Source organism: Rhea americana, unplaced genomic scaffold, assembly GCF_003343005.1.
Source record: "Rhea americana isolate MKP2758 unplaced genomic scaffold, rheAme1 scaffold_193, whole genome shotgun sequence".
In the NCBI taxonomy this organism is placed as follows: domain Eukaryota; kingdom Metazoa; phylum Chordata; class Aves; order Rheiformes; family Rheidae; genus Rhea; species Rhea americana.
In genome coordinates, this window is record NW_028186072.1 from 1,496,829 (window position 1) to 1,524,090 (window position 27,262).

At 36.6% G+C, this 27,262-nt stretch overlaps 1 protein-coding gene across 2 annotated transcripts in view; it reads left to right on the forward strand.

The window, feature by feature from the left end:
* The window catches only part of MME (membrane metalloendopeptidase), a 52,041-nt gene that overhangs the window by 22,574 nt on the left and 2,205 nt on the right, over positions 1 to 27,262 (forward strand). For both annotated transcript variants that reach the window (XM_085302863.1, XM_085302864.1), the window contains 12 exons: positions 1,481 to 1,617; positions 1,711 to 1,804; positions 4,858 to 4,986; positions 6,383 to 6,481; positions 8,413 to 8,493; positions 9,451 to 9,554; positions 12,996 to 13,054; positions 18,223 to 18,342; positions 19,032 to 19,165; positions 21,313 to 21,378; positions 24,787 to 24,882; positions 25,331 to 25,407. In XM_085302863.1, coding sequence (XP_085158989.1) covers positions 1,481 to 1,617; positions 1,711 to 1,804; positions 4,858 to 4,986; positions 6,383 to 6,481; positions 8,413 to 8,493; positions 9,451 to 9,554; positions 12,996 to 13,054; positions 18,223 to 18,342; positions 19,032 to 19,165; positions 21,313 to 21,378; positions 24,787 to 24,882; positions 25,331 to 25,407 — 1,196 coding nt within the window. The remainder of the gene's footprint in view (positions 1 to 1,480; positions 1,618 to 1,710; positions 1,805 to 4,857; positions 4,987 to 6,382; positions 6,482 to 8,412; positions 8,494 to 9,450; positions 9,555 to 12,995; positions 13,055 to 18,222; positions 18,343 to 19,031; positions 19,166 to 21,312; positions 21,379 to 24,786; positions 24,883 to 25,330; positions 25,408 to 27,262) is intronic.

Genomic DNA, 27,262 nt, shown 5'->3' on the forward strand with positions numbered 1-27,262 from the left:
TGAGTAGTTCTAGAGTTTTGACATCATCCCTGATGATTTTTAGTTTCTGTTCTAAATCATTTTCTCAGTGATACTGTGGCCCACAGAGGCTTTCCCCYTGTGGCCATGGATTAGGAGACTGTGGGAAAATATGGAGAATTAAAAGCAATGTACATAGAACCAGCCATAACATCAGTGTCACTCACTTTAAAAGTGAATGAAGAAACTGCTGGAGCAGTATGTAACACAGTATCAGTACTCCAAGCTGAATGATCTGTCTCAGCTGGTACCATGCAGAGCAAGACAAGTAACACATTTAAAACTTGTGTAAATACTCAGATTGCCACCACCTGCAAATGCAAACTTCTTGGGGAGGGGGTAGGATATAACTCCCATTTAATATTACTTTGGTGCTTTGCGTTATATGAGGAGGAACAGTCATGTGGCTGCACTCAGTCTAGCCTTTTCCCCCATTTACAGCATAGCTGTACAGGTCAAATTCCAGTGCTGTATGGCCTACTAGTGACCACATGCTACACTGTCTTAGTCAAGAAGCAAGAGAATGATTCTGTGTTCTCCTCTCAGTCCTTTTACCCACCTATTTTCTGAGACACATAGTATTAACCAAAGAATTATCACAGAGAAATTCTTTTCCGTAGCACAAAACTTGTAAAAAATTCCAGTTGAGAGTGGCCATGCATTAAAATAATGTTCTGTTCAGACTAGGTAGACACTAACAAATAAAAACTTAACAGAAAATAGTTTTAATATGTACTGGTACATACAAGTTACATGGGCTTCTGCAAAGGTGCATACTAGCATAAAGAAACTGGAGGTTTAGGACCAAAGAGAAAGAAAACCAAAGAGAAAGCTATTCTTCGCCTGAGTTTTACCTGTCACAGCACACTGCAGACTGAGATGCTATCAAATCAGTTTCTTTTCCAGTGTCTAGTAATATGGCATGCAGTGGAAACTTCACCACAGAGAGCAGATTTAGTGTGCATTTTTAAAAGCCTACTGAAATAAATCCTTTTATGTACTTCCATGTACTTCAGAACAAGCCCTTACCATATGCTTCAGAATGGATTCTCATGTACACCAAGAATTTCTTATTGCCGCATAGCTATGGAGCCATAGCGTAATGAAAATCAGGCTTGAGTCATGCTTTGATTTAAAAATCTCTAGCAAAAAGGCAACTGAAATTCTGCTTAAAATAACATTTCTGCTCTTCCTGGCTAAAGGAAAGGATTGTAACATTTTTAATTGTGTTACTCTGAAAGCAATGTCTGGAACCTTTCTGCTAAATACCATCTCTGTTTTCATAGGATCTTAGAGCAAAGAAGGTTAGTTATTATCATGATAACTCCATTCACAGGTATTGAAACTATCAGGAAAACTAAAGGCAGAGTATTTGTTTCATTCAAACATATCAGACTGGAAAAAATGGCTAATGATTGTTTCTTTATGATTAACCATACAGTAATGCACATTGCTTTTCCAGGTATTCAACTGGTCAAAATTCATAAATGCTATAATGTCAACTGTGGAAATTTATGTTGAGAATACAGAACACGTGGTTGTTTATGACCCAGAATACCTTATTAGGCTGAAGTCTATTCTTAATAAATATACTCCCAGGTAGGTATCACAGGTATTCTTCTTATTTGCATTTTATTTCCAGTATGCTTCAAGAACTTATTACCAGCTTATTATTGTTGTTTCGTTACACAGAGAAATTCAAAATTACATGACCTGGCGATTCATAATGGATCTTGTAAACAGTCTAAGCCAGAACTACAAGGATACAAGGAATGCTTTTCGCAAGGTGCAGAAATTCATCTCTCTTTTTAAATTTTAAAGATTACCTTTATGAACCGCAGAGGATAAATGTTTTATATAGACATGCTATATAAAATTTTCTTTATGTTTAGAATTTTGCACAAAGAAGCGAGAAATGTTTGCTGAAGCTTCTGCTGGAATGTACATATAATTTATATAATACATGCTTGATTGTTAGAATTAGGATCTGAAAAGCACTGTTCTGGTACTTGGTCTTGCTGTTTTTTTCTGAATCTAAGTTAATCTGATGATGATAAGGCTATTTCGGTAATAGAAGAGTACCATCTGTTTGCAAATGATTACTCTACAGTTCTGACCAACTTGTTACAAACTCTCCATCATCCGAAAGTAACATAGTCAAACATTATGGGCCCAATACTGTTATTCCGTGATTTAATCCTGCAATTCTTTTAGTGCTTTTAAGGAAATGCTGAGCAATCTCACAAACATACAGACTGAAGACAAAAGCCTTTAATACTTCACATGCAGAACATTCTATACTGTAGATTTGTTAAGCCTCATTAAAAAAGGTTTAAGGCTATTTTGTTTTATCTAGTAGTGATAGAAAAAACATTTAAACAAACGTACATAGCTTTTTAAGGGGATCATGTTTGTTACCAAAAAAAGTATAATCATGGGAGAGAGTCAATGAATGTTCAGTTTGGTTGGTTTTATATATCTGAATCCGGTAGTTTTACTAATTATTTGGCTATTTTCCCTAGTCATGTAAAGCATAAAACTATTTTAATATAAAGCTTCATATTTGCTCAGTATGCGTCATCAAGGAATATAATGTTTTGCAGTCTGAAATGTGTAAGTTAAAGACCTCCTCCACTACTTCATCTCAGGACTTCAATGAGGAAGTTTCTTTAGAAGAATTTCAATATTTGAAACAAATGAAAAGATTTACCATAGTCTAGATATAAAAACATACAACTTTTTAATAATTGATTAATAACAGATAGTAGTGCAAGTAAATCAGTACTTGTCTTGTTAGTTTCCCTTCAAATATAAACATTTTTGCACAGCTACGACATTCCCTGAATCTCCCATACTGTTTTTCATGGAATGTGTGGCTACCTGGTCGCTTATTTAAAAATCCATTTGTTTTAAATACAGAGTGCTTAAAACATGAAACAGAAAGTGCCAGTGTCCTAGCAAAAAGATCACTGGATTTGCAACCAATCCGCTAAGAAATCAGCAAGAAGATCTGAACAAATTACCAGACTGCACATTTAGAAAAGCCTATATGTATTACTGTGGCTAGGCTATGACTCTAAATCACTCWTGTCTTTTTCTTCATCTCAAGGCCAAATTGTCAGTTTGCACTAGGAAATTTCTTCAAAATGCTGCCCTTCCAGCAGCTCTACCATCAAGAAGCCCAGATACAGGGATGGAAGAGCATGCAGAGTAGTCTGATGAGCTGGTTTAATACTTACAGCTACTGGAACTGTATACGGAGAATACAATCCCTCCTGCTGAAGAAACACATCAGTATCTTTTTTTTCCAAGATTTATTTAAAGCGGAAGAACTATGTTTCCTAGTGTAATTGAAAATTTATGCCCAGTGAAATCAAGAAGTTTAATTTCTTATTGATCACCAGTATATACACACAAATCTACAGCACTGCAACTGCCTGCTACTTATAACAATAAGAATACAGATTAATTTCTGCTCCACTAGAATGCATCACTTTGTTTTTTATTGTGCACCTCCAGTGACACCAGGCATACTTTAAAAGAATCTAACTGACAATTCCTGTGAAGGGCAGTCTTACTCTGATGGAAGTCCCAGACATGTCTTACTTTGACCACAGAACTATGACTAATTAACATTGATTTTTTTCAGCTGCAGACAACTAAGGGAAGTCTGAGCAGCACTAAGTGATCTACCACAATCTCTGTTGCATAGACATTCTGATCTTATGATTTAATTAAGCTTAATATTTCTAATATTTATTACTGGTTTTGCTTTGTTTGCAAGTTTTGAGGTAGAGAGATTGCATTTACTTTTGCTAGACAAGTATGACTTCTGATGCAGCCTGTATGTGTCCAGGGAGTATCTAAAAGAGAAAGAAATGGATTAAGGATTGGCAGATCCTCTATTCAGATATACTTCAGCAGTAATGAATTACAGAAGGCCAAAAAAAGCTCCAACATTTCAGGCTCTTAAGGGAGGCCTGCAGTAGATACTTCTGTAGCCTGTTCTACCGGTAACATTTTCAAAAGACCCTTCTTTTGAAATAGTATTTTAAATATTTATTAGAGTGAAAAGAGAAACTTTTCAATACAATTCAGTTCAATGTGTAGCAGTTACGGAACTTTTAACACTGAAAGCCATTGGTCACTGTGTGTCTCTGAAGAGATGGTAACTGCTTCATTATAGAATATGATTTCAGTGCTTCCTTGTAATATGGTAACCTTCTATTACATTCCTTGCATTCAGGTATCATAACATTATCTTATTCTCTCAGCATTATCACTTTTTTATAAATTAGCATGACAAAATCTTTGCATACCCTATATCAGCATGGCGTAAACAAGCTTCTACCCTCTCTACAATGGTTCCTGCAAACTCCCAAATGTGGGATGCTCTGGTAGAAGAAGCTGAGGAACACACTGGTAGAATGCTGGGTGGATGGAAAATACAATCTTACCCCTGAAGAAAGAGTGGTACATTGCATAACCACAGTGGTCCCATCAGAGCTGGAACTGCAATTCAGATCCCCACAACAGTGAAAGTTGTGTGTCACTGTATTTCTTTTTAACTTCTCCCTTTCTTGACTTTTAGTTTTCTTCTCTCTACCTTTCCATGTCTGGGAAGGATAGAGAATATTGCTAATGATTCTTGTGTTTCCTCAGCCTGTGACTGATGCTCCCTTTACTGAGTCCATCTAATTTCCATAAATAGTGAATTAAATGCATGTATTTAAGGTCAGTTAGGCTCCTCTGAAACATGTATTTGTCAGACAGTCACCGTTCTCCTTCATCTTGCCTGGCCCTGATGTCACTGTTTTATCTAATGTTTATGTTTCACAGGCACTTTATGGCACAACATCAGAAACCGCTGTTTGGCGTCGTTGTGCAAACTATGTCAATGGCAACATGGAGAATGCAGTGGGACGATTATATGTAGAAGCAGCATTTGCTGGAGAGAGTAAACATGTGGTAAAGCTTTCAACACACTTAACCTGTCTGCCATCCAAGTGGCTAAGTCTTACTGGGCAAAGATTTAGTAGAGATTAGTTTCCTATTAAAGTGTAGAAACCCAATCTCACTTCATTCTAATGTCAACACAGATGTCTAATTATAGTGAAAAGTCTGTCTTAGAAATGATGATAAGCTGTCCCACTTGACATAACTGGAAGCTGTTCCATTACTATATCTAATGTGCATGGATCAATTAAAACATCTAATCACTCTCTGAAGACCCATTCTTTTCAGAAACTTCTCAGCACAAGTGAATCATTCTGTTGTATAGAATAAATGCTGTAGATTATATTATAACAGGATTATCTAAGTGATGTTTCAACACAAAGAGAACAAGTAGATACAATTATATTCAGGCTTTTTAAGTCTCATTTGAGAATTACTTTACAACAATGTGTCAGTAAACACAAATGTCAGCAATCTGCAATGATGGGATTAGATGTTTTGCATAGGATAGGAGGACAGGCAATTAGTAAATGGCACTATGAACGGATGTCACTTAAGATTAGAAGAAAGCACTAAAAATACTGTGGAAGGCTTCTTAAAGCAGACAGGATTAAGAGATAAGACATTAAATTTGATTGTCTTTATTTAAAAGATATTTTAGATCACCATAATATAGTAATGGTATTTCTCAGTAAGACTATTTTATAAGGCATGTTTTTCAGAGAACACATACTTAGTTTAAATATTGGAAATTATATCTTATTGCTGCTAATACTACGCTAATACACACTTCACAGTTTGACTGCGGGGTCCAACTGTTACTAGGGTCTGTGTTTAGTCATGAATTCCCTATCCATTTTCTAGGATTATTGGTCTAACGGAACAGTCTGTCAGAACTGTTCATTCTTACTAGAGCAAACACAGTCATAGCTTGTTCTTTGAGCCTGACACTACACATCCTGCCAACGTGGAGCACAGGGGCAGCCAGCATTTGGTTACAAATTTGACTTCAGTCACACAAAAAATTGGTTCTAACCTGAAGTTAAACTTCAGTTGCTTCCTATCACTCCTATTGCAATTCAAACTTAAAATACACCATTTTTTGTTGCTGATATATACACAGTAATTTGATCAGATGCCTAAGAGTGGATGGGTAGCTGACAGAGGTCTTGTAACCTGAGTAACACTAATCTGCACTGCCTTATTAGCTCATGTACATCCCCTTTGCTCCCATAAAACAGGCAAAAGCACTACTTAAGTTCATTTCCAGATTTTGTGTGTGGCCTGTAAACAGCATATACTCAAGCTCCTAATGCAAGAAAAACACGTGTAGTAAAAAAACTATGTCTTTGGAAAAATAACTGGATCATTTTATGTATATTTATAACAAATTGTTGTTTTTTCCAAGGTTCAAGAAATGATTGCTGATATACGTGAGGTTTTTATAAAAACCTTAGATGAACTTACCTGGATGGATGTAGAAACCAAAAAGAAAGCAGAACAAAAAGTAAGTGAAATCTCAGAGATTTGAAATACTGTATATTTCTATAAAAATAAATATTTCAATTGTCAGTTTTCCTGAAAATACATCTTTCACTGCATTTATTGTGATCTTAGTGTCACACCTAAAAACATATATATCTCTTTATGTGTATTTATGTAAGCACCTACATCTTACAGACTTACTATAACAGAAACGGATTTACAAGGGAAATGGCCTCTCTGGAGATAAGCACACAAAACAGTAGAAATCTATAAAGATGGAGATAAAGACCTTCCAGGCAAATTAGTGATTAAGGGGGAAGATAATGAAAATCTTCAAGAAAGAAACATTGAAAATAGGAAGGAATGATTTATGGTGATCTGACCAGCAACTAGGATCAATGGGAGAAAAAACAAAAACTCAAAATATATCATTGACATCATCAGTGAGTTCTCTTTTAAGGGAAGTCATAGCTTCAAACAGGTAAAGTACATTTGGATTATCTAACAGAAACCAATACAGAGCCCCCTACACTGCGATTGAAAGAATTAACTGACAAACTGATTTGTTATATTGTAGAAGTAATCAAAGTTTTTCAATTTTGACTTTTTAATGATATTTTAATTTAGTATTAAAATTTCATTTTAAAATTGGAAAATGACAAGTTTTTATTAATTATAACATTGAACTTGGTATTTTTCTCCAGATTTGTGTGTTACATCTTCCAAAAAACAATTTTAAAAAATCTGTAAAATCTGTTATTAGTTTATCAATCAACTCTTGACTGTATAGTCTGCAAAAAACCTAATATGGCAATATATAACTAAGATAATCATGGCATCCAGTGGGCTTATACTGATTATTATGTAATCAAAGAGTATAGATGCAATTACATTAAACGGTATTTATATACAGCCCTAGCAATACAGAATTATCAATAACAACACAGATTGATCAGATACAACCATATAATCCAGCTTCAATTCAGGAATGGCAGGACAAATGAGTTAGTGCACTGCAAAACCTAAATGAACTCTGTGCTATAATTAGACATAAACATTACATGTACAAAATCTGTCAAAGACTTGGATTGTTAAGAACACTTTAATGGATAAAATCAGATGCAAACCATCTGAAAAGCTAGTATCAGAAACCCAAATACACTTTGAAAGCTGCTTATAACGTACACTTTTTTGTGGGAATAGCCTATACCAGAGAAGTACTTGTATAAATAATGTGTTTTAATCACTAACTATATGAAGACATATTTATACGGAAATATCAGAAAAAAATGCCATAAAATTATAAAAATTGCCATAGAATTATTTGCTATTTGTTTTTTTTAATTATTTCTGACATTGCCATCAAATAAAATGAACATTTAGCTATCAATAGAAATAGAGTAAGGTTCAAGTTAAAAACTTTTTTCAATATTTCAAATATCTCAAATTGGGGACACTTAAATGTACTGTTTTACTCCAATAAATGTGTGAGCTAGTTAAGAAATTTGGACATAGATGCAAACTGAGGTTCTGGAAATTTGAAGATGTACTTTTGCATAACATATTGAAGTTAAAAAACTTCCAATTACGAATTTTATTTTTATTTTAAATGATATGAGATATATCAAATATTTCAAGAGATCAACTATTTGTTTAAACCAAACTTTCAACTGAAAAGCATAGCTGAAATCTTTGTTTCAGCTGCACTGTCCACATTTCTGTAAGTTTGCTTATAAAAACAAGGAAATATTTTCTACAGTCTTCCATTGTTATAAAGTAAACCATTAACCTTTATAGGGCTTCAAATGAATGAAGAAATGTTAACAAAAGCTATACATAGCTAATGTCCTGTCTTCTCTGCAGTTGCTTCTATATTGCATTCATTATCTAATATATAATCAATTTAAAAATATGACTGAATCTGTTATGGAGATTGAATTGTTTTTTTCTTAGGCAACAGCAATTAGAGAAAGGATTGGTTATCCAGATGAGATCCTGACTGATAGCAGCAAGCTGGACAGTGAATACCAGGAGGTAAGCATCCACAATAGGCAGCATGATTAGAATGGGATCTTAATAAAACTGTGATTTTGCCTTCACGCTCAAGCAGAATCATGTGCATCTGTTCAGAGTAATTCAATCTTGGGTTTAATTGGAGAGGCGTAAATAAAAGTGTATTAAAACCCATTGTATATCTAATATAGATAGAAGATGATATACATTTGATGGTATTTTACGGGACAGTACAGATTCTAGTGGAATTAGACAAGAATAAAACATGTAGCAAATGGTGTCCAGTCCAGTACTTCTAAATCAGCACAGACTGATTTCACACTGGTTTAAGTGGATACAAGTATACCTAATTTATTAATGCGCTTGTTTTTCCATGGATTGGAGCTGGCCCCAATTTGTGATATTGGACAAATCATATAATTTAAACAGCATCTTCATTTTTTCAATGCAAAATGTGACCTCAGTATTCTTTTACCTTGCAGGTTCGTTTTAAGAATAACTCCACTAACATATGTAATAGAGATGCACATTCAGACAGAACATGCCTTAGCAGTCCAAGAGACTAACAGTTTTAATTTTTAAAAGTATCAAGAGATGTTTTAAAAACAATATCTGGGCCTTATTTTCAGGTGTCCTTTCTAATGTAGAATAGCACCTTACCAGGCTGTTGCATACTGGTTTCAAGCAGACAACTCTCAAAGGTCAGGGTCAAAACTAAGGCTGAACTCCACTTTATATATAAAGAGGGAATAGAGACTCCGAAAAAGATCATACAGCCAATAACACATACCTAGCTACAATATCCACTCAGTGATGTAGCAGAGCACTGTTAATCAAGTTCTAACTACAGATCAAAAAATACTCTTAAAAAGGCATTCCCTAGATCAGCATGCTTAATTCTAGATTTTCCACATTCATCTTCTGCAGCAAATCAGTAACAGTACTACTAAGTCTTTTTTCTCCCCTCTTTCTTTTCAGTTGAACTACAAAGAAGATGAATACTTTGAAAACATTATTCAAAATTTGGTATTTAGTCAGAAGAAAAGGTTGAAAAAACTTAGAGAAAAGGTGGACAAAGAGGAGTAAGTATATAAAAATACTGCATATAGCTTTTCACCCAGTTTCCACAGTAAGAGCTATGTGGTTGGAGGGTAATCAGTGATGATTTCATCACTTGTCTTCTGCACTTCCTCTTCCTTGAAGAGGGGAGGTAGGAGGACATTGCTCTTTTCTCCAAGGCCGCATCAAGGTTAGCAAGTAGTGCAACAAAAGAGCAGCTGTTTAGAGCAAAACAGTTGGTGCCAAAGACCCAGTATCCACACTGTTCATGTTTCTGGGGACAGGGCAAAAAAAGAAAAACTACAACTGTTCAAACTCCTTCCAGTCTGTCACTTTGCACCTTCAATCTTTCATCTTTTCAGAAGATGTATACTTCACACCTCTGGAATGGCCACTATGAATTCCCAAATACTACCTTGCTCAAGTAGTTTAACTAGAAATAAAAAATCTCTAAGAAGTGAAACAAAAATACTAGAACAAAAGCCAAAGTACACATACATATACCCTTGTGACTCTCTTCCTTTAATCACTCAAGCAGATCAAAATGCAAGATGACTGGAGAATCTTCCTCTTTTTTTCTGGATTTCCCATGCTTTCAGAAGATTTATTGCACTTGATCAAACACACAGACCTACAAATGATGGTCACTGGTGTCTGCTTGTTGAGCATGCGGCTTTCAGTTAACAGCTTTTCACAACTATAGTCATTATTTTGGATAAATAGTTCCAGCTATTGCTGTTCAGTATTTATATATCATTAACTGAAAATGTATGCTCCACCTAACCGTCACCTCATTTCTGTTCTATTTTAACTCTTTTGATACAGAGCTGTCACAATCGTCTATCAGCTAGGAGTAACAATCATAAATTTAACTGCATTCAAAGATTACATAACTGAACCTGGAAGTATCATCAGCCACAACTGATTGTTTTGTAACATTTATTGTTTGTTCTGCAAATGAATTTTTACCTAATTACAAATCAGAATCTTCCTCACAATGAACTGTTTTTTTCTAGTTTAAGTAACAGACACTGTCAGAATACTTTTCATCGCTTTTTGACTGGCGTATGCAATACAGTTATCAAATATATCATTTAAGCTTCACTCTGTTATTTCAGAGTCTACAATGAAAAGACGTACTTTCATTCTTTCAGCATACTTACAGACACTGTTTGTTAAGTATAATACAACTCAGACTTATAGTTCCCACTTAACTATTTATGGAAAAGGAGAAACCTGCTCATCACAAATCAGCATATTGGCTCATATCCTCCAAATTGCTAAGACCTTTAGCCTTTAATCTAAAACTAAGATGCATGACTTTATTTTTACTTTTTTAGTCCTAAGAGTTCCTTGATTAGTGGCTATATCCCAGTACTGTACCAGTGTGGGACAAGATCCATAGAACAAAAGGCCCAGAGAGGCAGCTTAAGCAGATAAAGCAGGGACATGGTAAAACTCAATGAAGAGTAAGAACACTATGAAATGAGAGAAATTAAACTGGTCTCCTACTAACAGTGCAAAACCCCTGCAGCCTGTGTATTTCTTGATTCTGCTTCCTGATTCTGTAAATTAAACCTTTATATTTAGCATGGACTTCCTGAAGTCAGTAGTAGGCAGTTTCTGCCAGCTGTATCACCTGCCACTACTGGTAACTTAGCTGTCTCCTCAAAACAATCACTTCTGTCTCTTATCATTTGAAATATTTTGGCAAAAATGTATTTTCAATCAGTAATTCAGGTAAATACCAATATCAGTAATTTTAATTATTGATAAATTCTTGCACAAAGGATTAGAGAAAGCAACCTTTTGAACTCCATCTCAAGGTCTCACTGGAACTTGATTGGACTCTTCTGGCCTTCCTTTTGACAAGTAGAAGACATGAATTAGAGAAATGAGGGGACCTATGCTGATGTCTTACTATTCAAGTTGTTGACTGCTTTCTGTAACTAGGATCAAAATTCAATAAAAGCAAGGTGAAGCACAAACAGAAGCCAATGCTTCTTCCACTGCAGTTACTTACTTGCCTTATTGTAAAAATAAGTATCACTCAGCGAACATGAAGCCAAAAAAAAATGACTTCAGTCATGTAAGGCCTCATCATTGTATTCTGCAGAACAGGTGCCTCATTTTCACTGAGATCTTTTCTGAAATATTATTAAATGTGTCTAATAATGATCCACCCCACAAYACTACCCCACATGTGATTCTAGGAATTTCATCAGGTTATCACTGATGAAAGCAAGTAAAATGCTAAGCCAAAAAAAAAGAACTAAGACTCTTCTGGTATTTTCCCTACTTTTGGCCAGACTCAAAAAAGATGCTAAGGGCCTTCTCAAGGAAGGGAGATACTACTGAAGCGGAACTTGCTGGACTGTTAATCAAGGCTTGCTTCTGCCACAGATCTCGTGATGATCTTTGTATGTGTTTTCACCTCAAAAAATGGTGATAAGGAGAAAATAATAGTAGTTTCCAATCTGATACTTACAATGCATTGGTATTTCATATAGCTGAATATATGACAATGACGGGTGACACTGAAATCCATGTAATTAAGCAAGATAAAACTCAAATCTCCATTTAATCAATGACAATTTAAGGTACAGAATCATCTCTCTTTTACAGTGCTTAATAGCTTTTTTATACTTCGTAGTAAGTTTTAATTGGTTAAATTGGAAATTTTGCTTCACTGCAGATTTTTCGATTTTTCTTTGATGGTGGGGGTCTCAAATTATTAGTGTATCATAAATTGAAGTCCCAGAATCCCCAAATATTAAGATACTAATATAACCTCAGCTTCTGTGGTTCATTTGCTTTTTACAGGAAATTTTGCCTGTATAATGCTGCAGTGTGAGTAGACATAGATATAGAATACATAGGCTAGAAACAGATAGAATACAAAAAACTAAACAGCATTATTAACCAATGTGGATAATGAAGACGTGCCACTATGATGATCAGTGCATCAGAGTGACTGACATATGAGGAGAGGCTCAGAGAGCTGAGATTGTTTAGCCTGAAGGAGAGAAGGCTCAGGGCAGGCTCTTACCAATGTGTATAAATAGCTGATGGGAGGGTATAAAGGAGATGGAACAGACTCCTCTCAAGTGGTGTCCGGTGATGGAATGAAAGGCAATGGGCACAAATTGAAATACAGGAAATTGCATTTAAACATAAGGAAAAAAAATTTCTACTGTAATGATGGTCAAACACTGCAACAGATTGTTCAGAGAAGCTGTGAAGTCTCCGTTTTTGGAGATGCCCAAGACCCAACTGGACGCTGCCCTGAGAAATCTTCTCTAGCTGACCTTAATCTAAGCAGGGGGATTGGACTAGACAATTTCCAGAGGACCCTTTCAACCTCAGTTATTGTGCAATTTAGCTTCTAGGTTTGTTGAAGTATTCAGTTAACCCTGCCATTAAGAACTGAATTTCTAACATGTACTCTTCTGTATTATCATTAGGTGGATAAGTGGAGCTGCTGTTGTCAATGCCTTTTATTCTGCAAGTAGAAATCAGATAGGTAAGGCTTACCAACTTACTATAAATGGATACAGCTTTAATGGCCAAATTATACATACATATTTTCTAAATACAAGAACTGAAATGAACTTAGTATTATTGGAGTTGCAGAAGGGGCTCAGTACAGCAAATTCAGAGGTTCCACTGCTTGAGAGCAGTGACTGTAGCATTTTCATTTCATTTTCTGTACTGCCTCTGTGCAGAACAAGGAAAAAAACCTGGGATTCAGCTGTGAAAGCAACAGCAATATGGTGTAGCTAGAAGTTCACTGACCAAGTAAATTTGGTTGTGCTAGCCATCTTTATGGGATGAGCAGGAGTTACAGTAACTCTTTTATCTGAAGTGATTAAACGCAGTGATTAAAACTACAGCACTTCCCTGCCATGTGGTAGATGTTACATACACCAATTCATTGACTGAACTTAAAATCCTGTAACATTTTGCACATTCAGGCCAGAATCACGAAGTCCCAGGCTGCTTCTCCTGAAGCAGTACCTTTCTTTATGGAAAGCAATCAGGCAAGTCTAAAACAAATGTCCATTTATCAAGGCAACCAAACATGTTCTGCATGTGATGACTAATTAATGCGGAAATATTAGTGCAAAGACAGCTTATCCTTGTTTTCTATTTTTCTCATCTCCAGTAGCTTCCCATACACAGCTGTAAGATCTAGTGCTCAGAAGACAAACTCCAGGGATGCAGCTTCACAGGAGCTGTGCTGAGCCAACTGTCCCAGGCCCCAAGGGATGAGGAGCTTACAGGGTCAGTGCTCCTGAAGCATATGTTCACTGCTTCAGAGCTACTTCAAGTCTAAGGCCATCTGACAAAAATCCTACACAATTCTATCAGCACCTTCTCTAAGTAAAAATGATCAAGACAATTTGAACAAAACATTTAGGGTTCAATGAAATCAGCTCAGTGAAAACAGTTTTCTCAGAAATTTTCTCACCATCTATTCTATGTTTAGCACTTCAAGATCTACTGATGAACCACAGAATATCAGAGCCCCATATTAGTATTACTTTAAGTAGTCATGTTTAAATTGCAACATTGCTAGTTGTTAGCATTGCCTATCTTAAATGCAAATACCATATAATCTTCTCTATACAACTTAGTAAAAGTTTAAGGAATTTTGAGGCATCCTTAATTGCTGTTCTCATAGTGTAAAGTGTGCAAAATGACTTAAAGTTCATGGTCTGAAAGATGTGTCATCTCTACTTAATTCTGCTTCTTTTGTGCTGGAAAAATGAAAATGTGACTCTGGCAAATTAAACTAAGAATAAAGTAAGTTTAAAAAAGAAGGGAAAAGTTCGGTAACAATGACATAGTTTTAGTAATGCTTTTGTAATGTCAGCCTACCCAAAACGAAGATTAAAAATAACTTAGAATAAAAGAGAAATTATTAAAAATGCTTTTAAAGAAATACAATAATCAGTTATAGCTAAAGACTAGTATTCCATATAAGCACTAGAAACCTCTGGGATGCTAAAGACCAGTACTGCATAAAAGCACTAGAAACCTCCAGGGTTTCTCCTCTTGCGAGGAGCACCAGCTCTCTTCATAATAGTACGAAGTCTTTCCAAGAGTCTCAAAACATTTTACACCATTATGCCTGACAACCTTCCTGTTATATCAGTTCTGCAAGTATTATCCATATTTCACAAGCTGCAGTGTCATTTGTGAGACACTATGACCCATGCATAACTCCTGAAAAAAAAGTCTGAAAAATGAAGGACTTTGTGCTGCAGGCTTTTGCACAGAAATGAAACATTATTATTTGTTTATTTTTAAAAGCTTCCAAAGAAAATATTTGGTGGAGACATACTATTTTCATTGCCAGGAATGAAATTGCCATTCCTTTTCAGTCTTCAATAATAGCTGCCTGTATAGTCCTACTTCTCTTATCAAATGGACCATTAAAACCAAGGTGAAAAGTATCAAGTACTCTCTTCCACCGGGCTCTCACAATACTAGTGTCAGAAATGATGTCACTATTCTGCAAGATTGTCACTACCAGCAGGAGTTTCAGTAGCACCAGAGGTAATTTGAAGCTTTATTTTGGGACTATATATCATATTTTATTTCACTGCAAGAAGCATTTCCTGCTATGTAGACCATAAGAACAGCTGCACTAAGCCAAATGGATGCAGTTTTCTTCAAACTTTTATAAGCTGTGTTTAATATGGTATACTAACATTTTCATGGTAGGTATTTTCTATCCAAAAAAGTGATCTAAAATGTATTTAGCATCCCTGATCACATAGGTCTTGATACTACTCCTGCAGGTTTAAAGGAATAGCATCAAATTTAAAATTGAAGAAAACAATAAGGTCAGATTTTTCCAAAGGATTTCTTTTTCCTTTTTTAATTTCTTCTGTCCTCAGTGAAGAGTTAAAAAAGCTAAAAATAGCCATGCAGTCCTAGATTTTAAGGTTTTACTGAGATAGGTGATATATTAAACAGGCTCCTGTGTGTGTGGTGCTGATTTCTCCCACTAGTCTCCAGTGATTTGCAATAGCTTGCACTTGCAGAAGCACAGAGTAATGTTTCAAACACACAGGGACTGCAGCGTTATCAGTGTCAGCAACAAGCAGGCAAGAATGAGGAGGCATGGAAAGAGCTCTTCATGTTGGTGCAGTCTTTCAAGGGACATGAAAATACAGCCTACTGTGCATGGATTACCAGCACAGTGCTGTTTGCACAGGAATTCAGTAGCATACAAAACTCACCTGTTTTTAGATTTCATGTCTTAAGTCAAATCTTTGRTGCTTTGCTAAGGTTCCTGAATTTTCATGGTTAACCCAAACTGCTCTGGTTTTGCAGTGCATTCTAAAGGTAGAACATGAAGTAAGCACTGTGAAATCCAGGACAGACTTAAAAGAGACAAAAATTGTGTTGACTTAACTGAGCAGTGCTGTTTGGTTAGGGATGGCAAGACAGGGCTGTCAGTTAGTCCAAGTGGTGAGACTAAGCAAGTATTATGAAAATACTATTCACCATTCAGAGTAAGAATCTGCTCAAAATGCTTTGTTTAAAATAGCTTTAGTCAGTAACTTCTAGAAAAGGAATTACCATTTGGAGGACTGAAGCTGATGACTAGCAGTTAATATGAGCCATAAATTCTTATCTCATCTCTTAGCTATGGCATGACACAGGATAATTAAGGCAGTATGATCTTTACAGTCGATGTCTGAATTAGCTTAACATCCTTAAAAAGTATTCCCTCTAAAAAGGAGTTTTCTACAGGACGTGTAGGAAACGTAGACCTCTACCGTTATGTTTCATACAGCCCTGATGCTCACTGTTACATCAGCAGCACTGATTGTAAGAAATGCATTCCAGCTCAAAATCAGCAGAGCTGCTGTTAGTACATTAGCCCATCATGTGTTCCCATGCTCCAGCAACCTCTGACCCCTCAGGCAGATGTGCAAAACTGAGCAGAGCCACGTTCCTGCCTGTTTGCGGGATACTGAGTAACACAGTCCTTCCTGATAAAAGCATTACTGTTCTCAGACAGATTCAGTAAGAAAAGTAATGTGTTCTTCTTTTGTCTAGAGGTGCACAGTTTGAGGGAAATGCTTTATGCCATTTTCTGCCTTGGATGTTCTCGAAGTTGAGAAGTACAATCTGCTTTTACATTCCCAAACAGTTGTGCTTACCTCTTTCTTCTTTAGAACTGTTTAAAATTTATCACGTAGGAGGAATACCTGTCCTCTTTGCACCTGTATTATGTAAAAGCAGTCATGGAAAATTGTTTTCAAAGGGCAGATGAAAAAAGAAATCTATGAATTCTGACAGCTYGGTCTAAAAATGGATGAGGTGACAGTGTAAATTAAACTGAACTGAAAACCTGAAGAACTGTTTGCCTTCAGAAAGGGAAGATGGTCTTATGTTACCAAGAAAAGGATAAACTGAGCTACCAGAGAGTTACAATTGTAGTATTCCAAGTCACCAGGACTGGTGTGTATCACACTGAGTAAATGAGTTGCTAGCAATAATCTCAAAAAAAGAGTCTTCTGATGCTGTACTCTAGATTTTTGCTCCATATTGTCAGACATTAAAATAGCTTATCACACAGTATAGTATTTGCATTCTTGTCTTTACTATCAGTATTTCCTGATAACAATTAGCATCAAAACATTTGCACATTTAATTCCATGTCAAAGTAGCAATGTAATAGAATGACTACGTCAGCAGGCAGCAATTTGCACAGGACAGTAGTGACAATTAATTTATTTCTTTATTAAATTTCAATTTTTCAATGGTTCTTTCTCTTTGTGAGAAAAAAGGTTAGAGCCACATTGGGATTTATAGAAAAATAAAAATATCTATTTTCTTTATTTTTCTACGTGAAACCTGTCATTAAATTACTCCTTTTTTTTCTCAAGTTCTGTGATGTTATAAATATCTCACTCATGATAAAAATACTTTGTATTGCTGCAAAAGAGTGAAGTGTAGGGAAAAGGCCTGCATGAGATATGAAGTGTAACAGAACTCTATTTTATACCAAGAATAAAGGTTTTTTTGTGTTAATGATTTAAACAAAGATCATAATTGCAATATGATGTCTTTTTGCTAATTTGACTTTTTTTAAATGCCTAGAAAAATGAGCACAGTGATGAGTGAAAAGCAGCTCTTTGTTCCAGTTCTTCCACTGCCAGCATGACCTATTTTATTTTATCTATTCTAGCGGGATTTACTAATATTTTCAGTGGGAGAATAAGTTCCTCTGACATTGACTTCTAGTAGGGGCAACGATCAAATGTTTTATTCATTCTAAGGGAACACCCTCCCACCTTTCATGATATTGTGAGGTTTATTTAATAAAGATACTTAAGTCTGACAATGTTAAATACTGTAAACTGAAAAATTACAACTGCTTCTTTGCAATGAAAAATAGTAACAAGTACATGAGTACAAGCTGATCACAACTCTGCAAGTATTTGGAAAGCTATTTTGCTTTACCCTAGGCTGGGGGTGCAGGGGGTTGGGGGAAATGGTCTTGCTGTACTGTTTCGACTACAGCCACCATGATGTGTAAACTGACATACTGTTGCTGAAAAATCTGAGGGAACCCATGACTTTTTGTAGAAGCCTACAAAAATGTCCTGTTCACACTGYGTACCCAAGATAGTAAGACAGTACCTTAATCATGTTCTTTCTTTGCAGTCTTCCCTGCTGGCATTTTGCAACCACCTTTCTTCAGTGCAACCCAGCCCAAATCACTGAATTACGGCGGCATAGGCATGGTCATTGGTCATGAAATTACACATGGTTTTGATGATAACGGTAAGGCACTGARTTTCTAATTACAGAACTTTTGGTATATAGCATGTTTTACATAGTTCAGTGCTTAGCCATTTCAGAGAACAGATGAAGTTGCCAAATATCAGACTAAACCTGGATTTATTAGGGTTTACAGTATTGATCGCCATGATGATTTCCAAAGTACTAGTCAAAGATTTCCATGGACACTACTGTAGCTGCAGGGCTGCAGCAGCAGCAGCAGCACAGGATATGGCTGCACTCAAGGGCTTTTAGTCTAGTTGAATGTCTCTAACTTTTCTTGAAGGCTCCATCTGAAGTGTACTCATTAGAGGGTAGAAATGCTCATAAACTATGACTGCAAACAGGGTGTATTGCTAGGCCAGTCTAGGTCTGAATTCAAGAGTCAAGCTATCAGACTTGCTGTTCAGTCACATTTCATTTCTAGACCCACATTACRATCAATTTGGCATCCAGTCACAGGTAGAACACGCCAGGCTTCCTAAAACAGCCTCAATTCTGTCTTGTAATTCAGTGTGAATTGCTTTCTTTTTCTCCTTAGCTGGATTACACCCGCTCCAGAAAAAAGAGAAATAAAAACACATCATCTATGTGACTGCCTCATTACAGAAAGTTAGAATACTTGGTACTACCCTTACTGCATCAAAAACCTATTTTCTTGTACAGATAATTCTGTTCATCTATTATTACAGGCAGAAATTTTAATGAGAATGGTGACCTCATAGACTGGTGGACTGAAGAATCAGCACGCAATTTTAAGGAGCAATCTCAGTGTATGGTGTACCAGTATGGAAACTTTTCATGGGACCTAGCAGGTGGACAGCATGTATGCTATATTTATWTGTAGTTATCAATGCTATTTTAAATTAGGAAACACAAAATCCTAAGTCCTTATTCACAAAGGAGTCMATTTACTCAAAGGAATAAAGAGCAAAAAAAAATCCTAAAGATAATAGTAAAAAATCAAAACAGATGTTGGCTACTGTGGAAGAGGCAGGATTTATATTCTGTATAAGTGACAGCCTTTGCACTGACCTTGGCTCTCAAAGGCTAATTCCCTGAGAGAATAAAAAATGTAATTTATAAGGTTGAACCCTGTTTTCCTGAAGCTTGATATGCAAATAATATGTATCCCCATTGTAACATACCCTGTCCGCTGCTTTCCTCCCATTCAAAAGTTTCTTGCACTTTCCCCAAGACAAACATCTGGACCACACAGCAAGAAGGTAGGACAAGAACCAGGTACAGCAGGGAAGGAAAAGATGATATGCAGATTCAGGAGAGGTAGTCAATCTAAATGTGACTGCATTTATGGCAGTCTGTACGCTCAAAATTACTAAGCTTTCAGTGTAGTAGCTGTTTCTGGAAGCTCTGCTTCACTAGTTTGCAGAATTACTTCTGTTTTACGTCCCAGTAAGATCGATATTTCATTAAATCACAGGAACAGGTAATAGTTATGTTGGAATTATTTGTGCTGAACAAGAGTCCTGTCCCAATTCCTACTGAATACAAGCTGCAAAAATGCCACTAGAAGGAGACAGGGATGTCTACGTAACACAGCAATTCACAGCATGTCATTTTGGGGCATAACCAAATGCTCTGCTAATGCATCCTCATTGTTTCTAGTACACACTCTAGCTTTAGTCATTTACAGATAGCTTAACTATCTCTACAGTGCTCCCACTCTGGTTCCATAGTGATTTTACTGTTCCTGGCTGGTACTGCATGTATTTCAAAGCTACAGGTAGCATGATTTCAAACACAGAYGAGGTGCCTATATTCTGTCAGCACAGGTACATACTACTTCAGTGCTATTTTTAGTCCACATTGCTGCATCTTCCACACAGCAAGTAAATAGCAACCCCTGGGATCATTACTGCACAGTAAAGAAGCTTACTGCAACAGCACTCAATTGCATTGCATTGTGAAAGACCAGTTACTTTCAACATCCACCTTGTTTATTTTGGAGTTCACTAAAGAACCCTGCAGCACTGAACTGTGACATCACCTACATCTGTAAGGAACAACATTTCTCTTGGGCTGGACCTTCTTGCAGTAAGTGCTGAATGAGAAGACACATACAGTAGACATTTCTCCCAACTACTGCAGTCTGTTTTTCAGAGGCTGACAACACATTTGGTCATATAAAATAGAGAAAAAATAAAACTCCCTACCCTGCATCTGTTTGCTAAATTGCTGGGACCACCAAAGTCTATCAGAAATAAAGGAGAAAAGTATTTCAACATTCTTTTGTTTTTCTGCCATTTTGCCACACATCAATTTTAATCCAATGACGACGCTAAAGTTTTTATAGCTTCAACTATCCTAGCCCAATGTTTTGGCTAAAGGTCAAAAATATGATTTCTTAAAAGTAGAATGACAGATTCTCCATTGCCAAAGCTTCATCACCWTCAGTCATACTTTACTGACTTTACTAATACTATACCAGCTACAGTGTTATGTTTCAAGTATCTTGCTACTAAAGAGCTACTTAATTTGCCTAATAAACAGCAAAATACTTAGTGACTTTACAGCAGATTTGCTGATATCTGTTAACTAATAATTTAAACTAGAGTTTGGATTTAACTTGTTTCATGTAACTTGTACAGACAGATTCTGTCCTTTTCCTCTAACTGGAACTGTTGTAAGAAGCTGACGGTTAAAGACACGGAGAAAACAGAAAGAATGAACAAATGAATAGGCATCAGAAAGTCTGAGCAAAAGAGATATGAAAGCCTAGAAGGCTGCCAGGATGGGAAGAAAGAGAATTAGGGAAAATAGTAGTATCTGTTTGAGTTTTGAGACAMGGGAGGCAAAGAATTTTCAGAGATATTAATCTTCTGCTGTAACTTCAGTTGTCAAGGGAATTCTCCCCTTTAAAAAAAGTGTGAAAAAAATGCAAAATTTCACACTACATGAACTGGATAATCTATTATTTTGACAGAATTACCTTCTTCCTTTCTGTCTTTACAGCTGAGTGGAATCAACACACTAGGAGAAAACATTGCTGACAATGGAGGTATTAGACAAGCATATAAGGTAAGAAATATCCATTTTTCTATCTCATTTAAAACCAACACAGATTAAGAAAATTCATTTCAGAGCTTCTGAAGAAAACCAAGGTTTTTKTATTAGGGACAGTACTACATCTACTCTGTCACTGATGCATCATTTTAAAATCACTGACCAGTTGTTTTATTTCTTTCATCCTATTAATTATTTCGGAATAGGTATTATCTGTTCCTAGCACACACTGGCTTTTTCAGTTTTCAGCTCACTTGCTTTCTCTTTTTTTTTTTTTTCGTTTCCCTTTGTGAATAGGGAATTTGTAGAATGAAAACATTTAATGAATCAGTGTCACATTTAAACCTTCACCTAACTAAACAGAAGATACAGAACAGCTGTCTGCCTCTGGCTATCTGTCTTCACCAGTTTTTGTTTAATCCAGGAAGGAGGGACAGAACGATGTTCTTCCAGGCTCTATCCATAAAATAGTCTCTGCCTACATGGGACACTATTTGCCACGGCCTGTTCAAAATACCATCTCATGCAAGGGTCATATATCCAAAGATGTCAGTGATTCCTGCTGGACTCCTCACATTAAGCTTTCCATGAGGAGCTTGTGTGTTTTTCAGCTTTCCTTTCACTGTCTTCCTGAAATGGATACTTAACCTCTTAGATTCGCCTCTTCTGAGACTGGAGGTAAAAACAAGAGGAGGTCTTCTCTTTTTAACTGCAGGCTGAGAGGCAGGAAGCAGTCAGCCCTTCCACGCCATTGTGCTGTCAAACAGAACTGTACCAATCCGAGGGTGCAGGGCTTTATAACATGATTTTCCCCCTCCTTCCCTGAAAACCTTTCTTTAATAGTGAATTATTCAACAGCTTTGACAACTGGAGTGCTATGATTAAACAGAGTGCCCCCGGCATRCATGCGTCAACTCACACTTCCCAAATGTATCACGTAACTTCAGCAAACAAAGCTGACAGCAACACTTAGTTCACTAGAAATATGTATGTGTGCGGACAAATACAATTATTAATGAGAATTTAAAGTATGATTTGGCAGCCTAAAGGAGGTATCAATATGGCATATTGTATTAGTTTGACCTTCAATTACTAAAACATTTGTGCATAATAATCCAAACCTTTGAAAGAGTATATACCCTGTCTGAAAGAAATGGGAGTAGCCAGAGAAAAATTGTAAAGTTACTACAAAAAAAATCAGACATTCAAAATTACTATGACATCATATAAATAATAGAAAAAAGGTCCAGAAAGAATCTTGAGAGCTCATCTAGTCCATTCCCCATCTAGCAGGCAGAATCAACTACATCTGTATCATTSAAACAAACAGTAAGAGAGGTTCCAGTACCTCCTGCTTGCAGTTCAAGCGCCATGGCATCTTTGCTTTTGACAGTGGAAATAGAGAGCAATTTGTTCCTTTCTTTTCTGCAACCTTTTACATATCTGAAAAGTCTTGCATTCTTGAAGGCCAAGACTTCTCTTCTTTAGACTAAACAAACGCAGTTCTTTCAGTCTTTCCTCATAGGTCATGTTTGCTAGACCTCTGCTCATTCTTACTGCTTTCTTTTGGACTCTCTCCAGTTGATCCACATCTTTCTTGAAGTGCAGTGCCCAAAACTGGACACAGTGCTCCAGCTGAGACCTAACCCATGCCAAGTGGAATGGAAGGATTATTTCATGTGTCYTGTACAAGATGGTCCTGTTTATACTTCCCAGTATGATCTTCGCCTTTTTTGCAATACCATGGTATTGCTGGCTATCGTCTGGCTTATGAGCCACTAGAACTTCCAGAACCACTCATTCCTCACCCTGTACTTGTACAACCGATTGGTCTTACTTGTGTAGTTGTTCAGCACTGTCTTTAGTCTGAACACTCATCCAATTTGTTGGCATTTGTCAGCATTTGTGTATCAGTAATGATGTTACTAACAATATACTGACACATGGTCTTCATGAGAAACCTGTGAAAGCAGCTGTTCTCACTGCTGAGATGTTTTGAAGTCTTCTGCAACTTATTAACAAAGCCTTCAGATTTACTTCTAGTCCATTACAGAAATTCAGAATTTTGCAGGGATAAAAATTCTCCTTTTTCATAATGCAGGATTAGACAGATGACAGAACTCTTCACTGCAGAATGAGCTTTATGCTAGTGAAATTGGAATTATGCCATTGTATACAAGAAAATTATGTATTATCATGGGTGTATTATTTTAAACACTAACCCAATAGGTGGCAAAAGCAATGAAATGCATTTATATAATTAACTTCTGAGGAAAAAAAATATCTATAGAACATATGTGCTGTTCTGTTTCTAGAGTAAGAGAAGACATTTTTGCCACAGTTGAACCTCGTTACCCCACAAACCTTAACTCTAATGGAAAGAATGAGGGTAGGAAAAAAAGATGAGCAGGAGAATGAATCCTCTGGTCACGTGTTAATTGTCTTGGAGATCATTTGTTCCTCCTCAAAAAGAGGCAGCTCAAGAAACGCAGTACGCGCACCTAGCCAACGGGACCCGCTCCGCGTGCTGTGGAGTCTGTATGCAGGCTGTCGCACTGTCTCTGAGACTGKGCCTGAAGAAAGCACTTGACCACCATGCTTTTCCATGGAGGTCCTTACTATGCAAGGTGCATACTGAAGGCATTTGACAGTAACACCTGATCCACAGAATCTGCAGGAGAAATTGCTGCTGAGGATGAATCTTGGCTCTGAACTAACAACGGATTTGGAGGCTGGTTTATCACAGAGCTTGCTGATCCCTCAATACACCTACCTTTATGATGACAAATACTCACAGTCATTTCCATTATAGAAGATACTATGTTTTATGTGTGTGTGTGGTTTTTTTTTTAATGGAACAGTCTTGCCTTATGCAGTCATTATCCAATCATTAATCCTGTGATTTTCCAGAAAATATTTAACAGTTCAAAGGAATTGGATACATAAAGCTTGCTGAAGTACAGAACAAACTCTAAGTAGCTATTATACTTCAGAACACAACTGTCCTCCTTTGCATTCGTTAGTTTTTCCCTATGAAAAGATACATAATCTAGTTGTCTGGTTTATCCATCTTCCTGAAATTACTCCACTAACTACTATATTTTTTTTGCGCTGTAGTAGATTGCCTTCTTTAAGCTTGTTTCTCCCATCATTTACTCCAATACAAATCAGGCAGGTTCACTAAACTCAGTATTACACACTAAAGACCATTCAGTGAGAAATTTTTCTTGATACAATCAGGCCAGTGGTATTCCAATACTAAGAAATGACCCCTTCTTTTTCTGTTTAAGGTGGCATGCAGTAAAACGGATGACCAACATAGTAGTCCATGCTGAACTGCATCCAAGATTTTATGTTCCTCCTTGTSATCATTTAATAATGTAGACAGCAAGGTGTAATATCTCTACTCAATTCATTTTGCAGGCATATGAAAACTTTGTGAGAAAGAATGGGAATGAAAAACTTCTTCCTGGCCTTGGAATGAACCATAAGCAACTATTTTTTCTGAACTTTGCACAGGTATTTTATACTTCTTAATTGAAGGCTGTTAAAAAAAAAAGAAAAGAAAAAAAAGCAGTCTCAGTTATGCTTTTAACAGTGAATCAGAAAGAGTAGGCTGACTTTTTCAATTTTAGTAAGAGCTGGACAAGTTGCTAAGGTAAGCAGTGTTCACTGCAAAGTAGAAAAAACAAAGTCCTGTTAGGTAATTTTAGTGCTCCCTCCACACAGAAATACACCCAGGAATAAGTCTAGTGGGCAGTTTCTTGTGCCCAAGTGCCTTTGACAAGGCACTCTGGAAGTTTGACAAGGATTTTTTTTTTTTAATAGAAAATACATTTTTTCTTCACTATGTTCTAATGTGAAATTTATTCACACAGTATTAAGTATTTCATAGTGAAATGAAAGCAGGTCTCTTTCTGAAAAAAATCTTATTCCTAACATATCCTTTTCTTTGTTACATGCATAGGTGTGGTGTGGAACGTACAGACCAGAGTATGCTGTCAACTCCATCAAAACTGATGTACACAGCCCAGGCAAATTCAGGTCAGCATGTATAATAATCTTCAACATAATTTTTGTACAGTACAGCTTTTAGCTATAGTTTTCAAAGAACCTTACGCCAAGTTACCAGAGTGTATTTTGGCATATACAAAGGGTACTAGGATGGCACTCTGAAAATGCTCAAGAGAGAGGCTGACCCTTTACATGTCACAGCRTCAGCATAGCTTTGTGCTGACAAAAACAAGCACAATCCTTCCCAAAGATCTCCAGAACAAAGTAAGGAGGAGTGAGGGATGTCCTCACTCATGGAACAGTGTAACTTAATTCTGCCCACAATACTGAAGAGCTTTGAATAGTCCTTGTCACAGGGATACAGACATCACCTGACTTCTCCATCTTATGTGCATAGTCCAGTCACTGTGCCTGAGATCCAGTGTTCTTACAGACATCGCCCAACACCTATGACAAGTATTTATAAAAATAAGTGATAAAAGAAATAGTTCATGATAGGATTCTTATTAGGACCAAAAGCTATGGATARAAATCTGTACTCCATTAAATATAAAGGCAAAAAATCTCTAGTTAATTTGGGAAGTACAAAGATTTTACTCTGCCAAGCATGAAAAATAACTCATCTTCCCATAAACAAGAATACACACATGAGAGGTAAGGTCCTTCTGTTGATAGCCTATGTCTAAAGAGGTTTGTTAGAATTAAAAACTCTTCTGACATTTAGAGCTAGAAAGATGTTCTTTTGTTTTAGCAGATGGGTAGTTCTGTCTTTGGTGCGTTACTTCAGTGTCTGCAGCCCCAAAGCTGGGGCACTGCTGTGCCAGGTGTTACACAATATCACTTTTTCTCTCTTACAAGACCAGCAGAAGTGAGCTGTAGGTAGAAGATCGCTCACCTTCAACAGTAACAAACTCATATGTTGTAGTGCAATAAGCAAACTTGTGTATTCTCCCTTCATATCCATCAGCCTTCCCAAGAGTAGGTAGGCCAACAGAAAACACAGAATATAGGATGCTTAGCCATGCAGTATGGAAGCCTTGTTCCAGATTAGGATCTTTTCATTTTAACTTAAGCCAGAACCACCTGTTCATTAGTATTGTAACTGTCCTTGCTCCAGTAAGTCTGTTTGGACAAGTCTCGCAAGATCACGTAGCACAGCAGCCATCACAATATCTGCTGGCTTTGAAAGGCTGTGTCATCTCCAGGATTCACATACACAGTGGCTGATTTCTTTTCTGATTCAATTCAGTACATTAATTCCAATATCTTTCTTTCAACGGCTTTTCAAAGAGTTATTCTGCTTATCCCACATGCTCAAGTACTTGGTGAAAGCAGTGACTGTTCCTTCAGCTGCCATCTGACTGGCATTTCACTGTGGGTGGATTTTGTACTATCTGCAGATCTCTCCCTGAGGCAGTCTATGCATGAAGTCCTACAGTGGAATTTGGTCACAACGCTAATGAGTCTCTGCAGCTATTCTTCAGAACTTTGCCTCCTCTTTGCATAACTGATTTGTATTATTTCATGAGTTCACTAGTTGTGCATCCTTGTGTAATTGTATTTGTGAATGTTTTGCATATATAATGTTATGTATTGTGCTTTTCTTGCATCAACATAGAAAGTTCTAAACTTTATATCCAATTACACAAGCATTCATGACAGATCATACTAACATTTTTAGAATTTCTCCATTTTCAGACTTAGGATTTTCAGACCACCTTGGAGGTCTAAAACAGAAAACACTTAGTACATGAAACATACCCACAAAATTACTGCTTAGTGACATAGTATTACAGTCACAGTGGCCTCCCAATGTGCTTAATTTTATTTTATGCCTGCTACACCAACTGCAGACTATTTCTCTTCACAGGTAGGACAGGCCATT